This window comes from Vipera ursinii (assembly GCF_947247035.1).
Source record: "Vipera ursinii genome assembly, chromosome: Z".
In the NCBI taxonomy this organism is placed as follows: domain Eukaryota; kingdom Metazoa; phylum Chordata; class Lepidosauria; order Squamata; family Viperidae; genus Vipera; species Vipera ursinii.
In genome coordinates, this window is record NC_139517.1 from 9,526,296 (window position 1) to 9,536,312 (window position 10,017).

A 10,017-nucleotide genomic window follows, 5' to 3' on the forward strand; every position below is an offset into this window, starting at 1 on the left:
TGTAGTCTCTATCTAGTCAAATCTTGTTTCTATCAGTGAAACACTTAATATTTTCTATAGAGGACAACACCCTATCTCTGCCTCTATAGCCAAAAAAAAGAGAGTGAGAGAGAGAATGTGAACCAGTGCTCATCCAGAAAAACCAGATTAATTGGTGGGTTTTTTTTGTTGTTCAGAGATTTCAATCGTCTTTGCTACTGAAGAGAAGACATGTGGCCAACTGGAAGATCTTTTGAATTTATCCCACTTTTCACAGATTACCACTATGATGTGTACCAGAGGATCCCAGGGTTTGATTGTTTCAGAAACAATTCATAGGCCCTCTCTATTTAAACAAAATCTGATTTCTGTTTAATCTCCACTTCTTTATAAACATTCTATTGTTCATGTAAGTTAAGATGAGATCTCATGAGAGGTTAGAAAGACTAAAATCAGCTGGGGTTTACTTTTGGGGGGGCAGATTTACTTTGGGGAAAACATGGTATGTCAATAAATAAATTTCTGCTATTGTTGGTTTATTTATACAATTTATTCTGAGACTTCCAAATCTCAGGGGACAGGCAACATGGAACTCCATCTAACTGCACATTACTCTTTGGATTAGATGTCCAAGTTCTTCAGCATGTACATCTAAAGAATATTAGGCAAACAAAAAGATTTCTTAAAATATTCTTTTCATGAGCTGATGTTTATTGTTCAGTTCAGGTCTCATCACAATGATAAAACACTTGGGAAGAAAGATAAACACCAATAAGCCAGCACTGGAGGAAATCATGGAGAAGATCTCCACAGCCAATGTATATTTTCCCTTTGTGCTTAGATAGGTTGGAATAAAGCACAACCAAACACTGCAGAAGACCAACATGCTGAAGGTGATGAATTTGGCTTCGTTGAAACTGTCAGGTAATTTCCTAGCCAGAAAAGCAGCAAAGAAGCTAACAAGAGCAAGAAAACCCAGAAAGCCCAAAACACAGTAGAACATAACTGATTCCTCACTGCACTCCATGATGACTTCTTCAGACATTGACTGCATATCAAAACCTGGGTATGGTGGATATGTTATGAGCCACACACCACAAAAACCTATTTGAACAAGAGAACAGGACAGAAGAATGAAACTAATCATTCTTCTCCCTACCCATTTCCTCAATCTGGAACCAGGCTTGGTGGCCATGAATGCTAGAACCACAACAAAGGTTTTGGCCAATACACAAGAAACTGCTAAAGAAAAAATGAGGCCAAAAACTGGTTGTCGAAGGAGACACACAATCTTATTGGGTCTTCCAATAAACAGAAAAACACAAAGGAAAGAGAGAAGGAGGGAAACTAGGAGTATATAAGTGAGATTCCGATTGTTGGCTTTGACAATGGGAGTATCTTTCTGTTTCATAAAGATTGTGATTACTAAAGTTGTCATTAAAAAAAAGCAAAGAGAAAGAATGGTCAGACTGATCCCCAAGGGTTCTTCATAGGACAAAAAGGTGATCTGCTTTGGAATGCACATATTTTTGTCAGAGTTTGGATAATGATCTTCTGGACATAGAAAGCAGTCATCCATATCTGAAAAAGAACAATATAGTTTATATATAGGCCATTTGTTGTACCCTCATGGCTTACTCCCATTATATTTGGAAATGTCCTACCTTTCTCCTTTGATATTTTGCCCTCTGGACATAGAAGACAATCATAGCAGCAAAAGGACTCCCCTTCTTTCTTGGCCTTGCTATATCCTGTCTCACAAGGATCACTGCACAAAGATAAAGGTGATGCCTATCCATGAATAAAGAAGAATAGTTTAAGGTAGAGAAGGAAATGGAAGTGCTTGGAGAGATACTATTACTAGATAATCAACAGGTTAAAGAGCGAGTGATAACCTATCAACCTTCTCACATAGATGAGACAGGAATCATGATCAGATGAGCTAATTTTATTTTATTGTAGGAGTGCTTTAATAGAACCCTTGAAAGTATTATTTCCTTTCTGTGTTTCTTTCTCTGTCTATACTGCAGCTGTGAACTATTTGCTTTCTTAACAGATTGTTCCCTAGGCAGCATCTCCTCATGTCATCAAACCCCTTCTCAAGGTCTTTCAAGGTCATTTCCTTGAGGTGATTCTCTGTAAATTCTCTGTAAATTCAATAAAGGGCAGAAAAATACAATGTTATGTCACCTTACAAGGTAGGCCTTAATACCAGTTCTAACCCATGTTTGGTTGAGTTTATCATTTGCTGAATGCCAGCAATGTTCTTGACATCTCTTCTCATTTCTTCTCTCTGAACTCATATGAACCATGGGAAGTGAAAGGATCCCCAAGAAGGGAGAGGTTTCATGGGTACAACAATCTCAATTAATGCCTCAGCAACTCCCTTATTCCAAGTGGGAACCAAGGCTTTGTATGACTCTGTAGCAGATCAATAGAATAACCCCCAGGTCTTTCTGAAACCCATTCAGGTCTATCAGTTACTGCTACTGGACCAAACTAATGGGTCCAGCATCTCCATGATAAATAGTGACACTAGAGAATCACATGGAAATGAGGAATGATCTGACCATCACAAGGAAGACTCCAAAGGACTCCTTAATTTCAGATCGTATAACCACTGTTCTGAAAGGAACATCAGATCTGGTGTGTGACAAATGTCATGATCTGGGATAGGCCTATGGCTATCATAGTGGCCATGAACTCCCAGATTTCCACAGAGCTCACTGCTAGGGAAGACAGATTGAAGACCCCAAAATCACAAGTCTGGGAAACTTATTACCAACATAGAAATGCAGCCAGGAACCTCAAGCAGGGAAGTTTCTATGCAGCAGAGAAGCTGAGATAACAACAACAATGTCAACATCTGTACAGTTCAGCGTAATGAACAGGTTGTCATGTCTAGTGACTTTTGATGCAGCACCCCTGAAGGTCAGAAGAGATTCCTAGATGGCAATCCCACCTCTCTTCTGAAGTCTCACCTGATGAAACCAAGATGGGCATTTCTCTGAAAGGCCTATCCTTCCCCCCCCCTTTCTGGACTCAGACAAGTCTCGGTAATGTGTGCCAGGTTAGCCATCTCAACAATGATTAAATTGCAAATGAGAGAGGCTTTCATTCTTTTCATTTTTCTCCTTTCTATCTCAGTCATTGTTGTTAGTTTTTATTTCTTTATTTTAAATTTTCAATAAAGTTATTTTTTTAAAAAAAAAACAAAATAGAAAAGGACTTATTACTGACTAACTATATTTAGAACCCACCAGCTGAAACCCATGCTAGCTATGGGAAAGGGTTAAGACCAAGGAGCTGAAACATAAAATGGGTGTAAGACATCAGCCCCACATTTTGTAAGTACAGCCCTTCTTTGTCTCCCAGTATCTTTTTCCATATTTGTCACCACCATACTACTTTGCCTTGCCCCCCAAAATATAGCGCCATCCCTCGATCCAGACCCTACCTCCATGAATGGGAGCCTCTTACTGTCCCCTCCAATCCTCCCTGGGAAGAGAAGCCAAGTACCTAAGGCACTTCAGTTTACAGGCCAATCTGGCATTTAGAGCCTGAAAACCAGGACTACTTAAGGTCTGCTGACTGGATACAGGAGCTGAGATGAAGGAAAGCAAAACTGGTAAAAAACAAAACAAAAACACAGTCTTGCACACTCTGAGATTAAGATATGCTCCATGTCTCCCTCACATGTGCACTCCAATCATTTTTGAGAGAGGAAGCTGGACACCAAAAACACTTTAGTTTCACTAGCTCTTAGTGCTATGGATAATACTGGAGCTTTTACATCAAAACTATGGTTCCCCTTGTCCATTATTGCTTTTGAGTATACAATGGGCCAAAAACTGTATGGGAAATGTCAACATTCCTATAGATGTTTCCCCCACCTTCAGTAGATCATTCATACTTAGGTTAGCACAGGAATAATACTGTGCGACTTCCATCAATAAAGATAATATTTTATCAACATAGATGTAGGCAGAGAAATCTAGATTTGTATATATAACCTGATTAAAGCCTACTGGCCACGTGATAAAATCCACAGAGATGTTGAAGAACTTGTCTGGTGGAGCTGTAGGATCTATTGCTCCAACTTTGATCCTAAGAAAGGACTGGTTTGGGAATGTGATCCAGTTGATAATATCAAATCCACCAATGATTTTTCCATTAATATCAAAGGAAATCTTTCCACCAACACTGTTGTTGAATCTGACATTTCTCAGAAAAGAATGAAACTAAAGAGAGACAGAGGGAGGGAGGGAGGGAGGGAGGGAGGGAGGAAGGAAGGAAGGAAGGAAGGAAGGAAGGAAGGAAGGAAGGAAGGAAGGAAGGAAGGAAGGAAGGATTCTTTTATTCTGCTTCTTAGACCAGCATCAAACAAATATCATAGTAATTAGAAATAAAATACCATATTTCTTAAATAAAATTCAATATAGAAATGCAGGATATAAAATGTAAAACCAGTTAAAAATCCATATGAATCTATTCAGTGCTATAAGTGTTTAACTTAGATGAACATAGACAAGTGCAAAAGTAATAATAGCATTTCAAAAAGGCAAAAATGGGAGCATTACAAAGGACCAACCTTTTCAGGGTGATATTACACCTGTACTTGTCCATAAAGCATGGATGGGTCCACTCTTAACAATCATTGTTAACAAGTCACTATTTAAGTTTCAGGGTGAAGAAATTAACGAACAATTTATTTTTTAAAACAAACAGGCTTAGAAAAGGGAAAAATATAACAACCTGCATTTTTCTTAAGTAAGAATCTTCATTATTATTAGTCTTTTTTCTTGTATTCAATGTTTGCTTTAGAACAATATGATCTAAAAGTTAAAAAGTGGACATGAAGGTATTTTGAACAATCAAAACTGATTGTTGATTTTTTTTTAATCTTATGCTATTATCTTTTGGAATCTTATAGAATGTTAAATTTCTATGGGGATATTGAACATTTTGGATCAAACTCAATGTAAATATTCCAAGCAAAGGTTACTAAGCTCTTTTTCAGCACATAATTCAAAAGTCATGGACTTTTGTAATTTTAATATAAGCATATAAATATTTTAGCTGGCCAAGATATTACTATATTTCATTTTTAGACATAATGTCAATAACTTTGCAGAATATGACTTGTTAGATTTTATGAACAGATATGGTGATTTTTTGGCATTTTTCTGCTTAAGGTCTTACCTGCCACCACAACTTGTGATTCTGAAACTGTTGCCTTCCTTCTTTCACTATTATTCTTCCCATGGATTTGGATAAATATAATGATTGCAAAGCATATGCAACAGCATAGACTGCATTGTAAATATTATAGCTTTGGCCACTCATGTGTGTTTCAAACACAGACGTAGGAAGAGTCTCAAGCTTCTCCTGTCCAGTACACTTTTTCTCAGATTTCTCCATTTTTGAGTTTGAGAAGACACAATGGAATGCCTGTTCCCAAAAATCTTTTTGAAAATGGTCATGCTGATTTTTAGTTGGATTTAGATTTTGAAGAAATTCCTGGAAGTCTTGGAGTTCTTTTGTGTGAACTGCAAAGGATAAAGCCCCATGTAGGAAATGGATGTCCCAAGATTTATGAAATGAACTGGCAGTGTAATCTGTCTGAGCGGTTGTAACCCACATTTTTGTCTTCTTTGGTATATCCACTACTTCTGACAATTGGAGGTACGTTCTCAGAAGTGATATAGATTCAATTTCACCATAGAAGACTATGACATTGGCTGTACTGTTCATGATAACGTGGTATATGTGGATTCCTTCATCTATTAGATCATTAAAATCAATGTAAAAATCTACCCTAGGGAACTCTTGTATGAAATCAAAGCAGATGCCATGCTGGGAAAATGTGGGGAGCACCTCTTGTATAAATTTATCTCCCTTGTCATCATTCACAACAAGAACTCCAATCCAGATCCATCTAAAATGCAGCAATAGCTGGAGGAGGCCCCTACATTGGTGGGATTCATCTGGAAACATTTGTTGGAAGAAAACTGCTTGAGTGTCTTTATCCATAACTGGAGCAGAGCCATAGGTCAACTACAGAATGATAAATATTTGCAGTTGCAAAATTGTATGTGGGTCTTTGAAAATGCATTGAATTTTTGGGTGTTCTTGAGTTTGCATATTGAAACATTATCTAAGTAATTTTGTTCATTTCAAAATGACTACCTTGGTTTCAGTTTTAGTAATCAAGATTTTTCCCCCCTCAAAAAAACTCTCATGGGGGGGGGGGGTTGAAGAAATATAGAAATAGCCATTCTAGAAAAGGAAAGAGTAAATTTGAATCTTAATTTAGTGTGAGATTAGGAAATATTTGCCTGTAAAGGAGAATATTTGTAACTCAGGATTGAAATGAGAGATCTCTGGTACTCTCTGAGCTTGGGTGTTTTCTTGCAGATGATTTATTACCCAAAGTAGACTAGTACTGATGATATTACCAAGTTTGGGTAATGAAACATCTGCAAGAAAGCAACCAAGCTCTGAGATTATCAAGGACCACTTATATTTTTACCTGTCCCCAACATGTTCCCAATTTATCTGGTAAGATGTATCATTATTTGTGGTCGTTTGCTTATAAAATCCAATGTAAATGAATATTAAATATTCCCAAACTCTCTTCGTTCCCAAACTCTCTCCTCTTTAATGGATACACTATTTTCCTAGAGAGGCAAACACTTAGGGAAACCGGGACACTCAAAATGCCAAAAATGTTTTATTTTTTCCCCAGATAGTCAAAATTTGGAATATATTGTACATTAATGACAAGTCTGTTCTACAGTCCAGATAAATCATTAGGACCTTTAGAGAATCTGATCATTTCAAATCTCTGTTTGCTCTTCAAGAAACATTTCTATTTCCATTTTCCCCACATCGTTTTTCAGTCAATGTATATTTATTCTTTTTCTCTTTTTATTGACTTTTACCTTTATTTGGAGTTTGAAATTGAGTATATTACTTCAACCAAATTAGATCATTAGAATATCTTGTACTTTTGATATTAACCTAAGAAAACATTTAACTTCTCAGAAGCCATGTCTTCATCTGTGGTCATGAATGTTCACTGAATAATAAGAAATGGATGATTGTGTGCCAGTTGATTCAATTAATCAATATTCACTATCAGCCATTTTAAAGTTTCCTTTCTGACTATATATCAAAGGGTTTTGTTCTTTATCATAAAAGCAAAATACTCCAAGCTTGCTCAGGAAGTATTATGGAACTTCAACATATCTTACCTGAGGAACTTTGTAGATGCACAGGACAGTTGCCATATAGAGACAGATGTCCGATCCCCCCATGACTGCACCTAAAGTGCTTGGCACCCCACAGATGTAGTTAGGGGTAAATCTGCCCTGGTTGAAGAGAAGCACCATTGAGACAAGATATGTCCAACTTGGACTGGAATTGCTATTATAAAGCTGAAAGCCCAGTGTGACATTGGGTAGGATCTGGATATTTTCATTGATCTCCTTGAGAGCAAACGTTAAGGCAAGTATATGCTGGTAATTCTGAAATGATACTCTGAAACAAATGTTACATAATATATTAAGAAGGATCTGATTTAGAATATGCAATATTTCAGTAGAATATTTGGTAGAACATATTTTAGTGCAATATATTTACTCTTCTGCTAGGATCCTGTAAAATGCTTAGCAAAGTTGTAGCACATATATACCACTTCAGAACTTTGTGATTAATAATAATAATAATAATAATAATAATAATAATAATAATAATAATGATAATGATGATGATGATGATGATGATGATGATGATGCAAACACTGGCTTGAGATTGGAAAAGTTATTTTGTAATACATGAAAAATGCCTTGTAGCAAATCATATATTCCTAGAACTTTGTTATATGTAATTCTATATTTTTACTAATAAAATCAACCGAGAAATGGTAATCACTGATCTTATATGCCATACAGATTTTAGTGATAGTTACATCTTCATAATTTTATCTGTTTCCACATTCTATACTTAGAAATAATTATTATTAAATCAGTTTTGGTCTCTTTATTGATTGATTAACCAAACAATCAAATGTATACAGTACCATTTGAGTCAGAGTGATTCTGAGCAGCTTTCAAATAAAAAGTTTTTATACACTTCATGTGGAAACTGAAATGTAGCTTGACCATAGTTTGATACACCTGTTATTAAGAAGAATGTTTAAGTCACTTTTTAAATTATAAGTTCTGTAAAAAATATTTTGAGTACCATATGGCTGAACAGCAAGTTACAGAGCGTGATTATAGATGAAAGAGGTGCTTACATAACTCCATCTTGAAGTTCCTGAGAAGGATGTTGACTGAAATCAATGGGGTCAGAAAATGTTGAGAATACAGAAATAATGCCAGCAATGTTTACATCTCCAAGCTGGTGATATGTGTGATGAACAGGAAGAGGCTCAACCAAGTTACACTGAAGGATAGGATCTTTGCACACCACTTGAGGCATTATTGTTAATAGTAACTTCATGAATACTAACATCTTCCATGAATGTCTTCTTTCTGTATATAAATGCCTCTGTTTCCAACAGCGTCTTTGAAGCAGATCAGTCTGACCTGCCTTTGTGAGATGTTTTTCAGACAAAAATAGAGAATGCCACATGCTATCAAATTAACTCACAGAGCTATGTGGCTTCCAGCCATGGTTCAGAATGTCATGGGAACATTAATAGCATTATTGAGGGTCCATTTTTCCATTTGGCCTGAAATCCCATGGGTTTGGAAGAGGTAAGAAGGTAATGTTTCATTACAGTTGAGATAATAACTTACCCAGAATTCTGATTTCCTGAACTGTGAAAATGAATGACAAAACTCAAAAGAAAATATGCCAGATTCCCTTGAGACAATAAACAGTGATCTGTCTCAAGAACATTGGATTAAAATTGGAAAAATCTCTCCAAATGGATACACACACAAGATAAAAAAACATAAAGCATAATTAAAATTCCTTTATTGTTTCCTGTGGAAACACCTTTATAATTTTATTTGCAACAATTTTAAGTGGGCTTTCATTGTCTTCTGGTATTGTTGGACTGCTCAATATAGGCTACACTCCTGGAATTTTGGGTTATCATTTATCTAAATACTGACCAAATCCAAATCTGCTGAGCTTTGCAAAATGTTACCATGGTTATTTTGGTAACTTTAAATGTCATTTTTAAAGACATACATAAAGGCAAATTTGCCTTCTAGTTGCCATGGATTAAAAATATTTTTTTTCTCCATACAAGTCTTGAAATTAGAGGATAAACCAGTTAAATAAAATACTCAAAAATATCATACCTGGTTCATTTATTTATTGAATAAAATGATACAAAGCTGCATATTTGTGCATGGCAAAAGTATTAGAACTTTTGCTTACAGTATCTGATATTTCCCCTTTGATTAGCAATAACTGCAGCCAACTGTTTTTGATAACTGATTAATCAATCCTACACATTAACCTGGAGGAATTTTAGCCCATTTCTTCTTATATAAACTGTCTACTTCAGATCCTTTCACAACATTTCTATAGGATTAAGGTCAAAATTTGAACTTGGACATTCCAAAACACCAACTTCTGCTTTAACCATTCTTTGATTCTACAACTTGAATCTTGAGTTGTTGTCTTTTAGCATGACTCACTTTTCCTTGAATTTCAGTTTATGAATATATACTCTGACATTTCCCTATAGAATTTTCTGGTAAAATTCAGGATTCATCACTCAATCAATGATGGTAAACTGTCCTGGTTCAGAGGCAGCAAAACTGTCCCAAAACATGATCCTGCCACTATCATGGATAGAATAAGATTCTTATGCAGGAAAGCAGTGTTTGCTTTCACTTAGCTATTGCTAAGCACATTGGTTTGTGCTTAAATTGTAAGCCGCCCTGAGTCTTCGGAGAAGGGCGGGATATAAATGGGATTAAAATAAAAATAAATAAAAATAAAATAAACATAACACTTTTCATTAAGGTTAAAAAGTCCTATTTTCCTCTAATCCATCCACAGCCCATTTTT

At 35.9% G+C, this 10,017-nt stretch overlaps 1 protein-coding gene across 1 annotated transcript; it reads right to left on the bottom strand.

The window, feature by feature from the left end:
* Positions 1-661: 661 nt before the first annotated feature.
* On the bottom strand, positions 662-8,466 carry LOC310649101 (vomeronasal type-2 receptor 26-like; the record flags this gene model as incomplete). The annotated part of the gene is made up of 5 exons (XM_083377373.1): positions 662-1,560; positions 1,644-1,770; positions 5,182-6,036; positions 7,236-7,521; positions 8,282-8,466. 5 exons carry the CDS (start codon positions 8,464-8,466, stop codon positions 662-664), a joined length of 2,352 nt encoding a protein of 783 aa, XP_083233499.1.
* Positions 8,467-10,017: the final 1,551 nt, after the last annotated feature.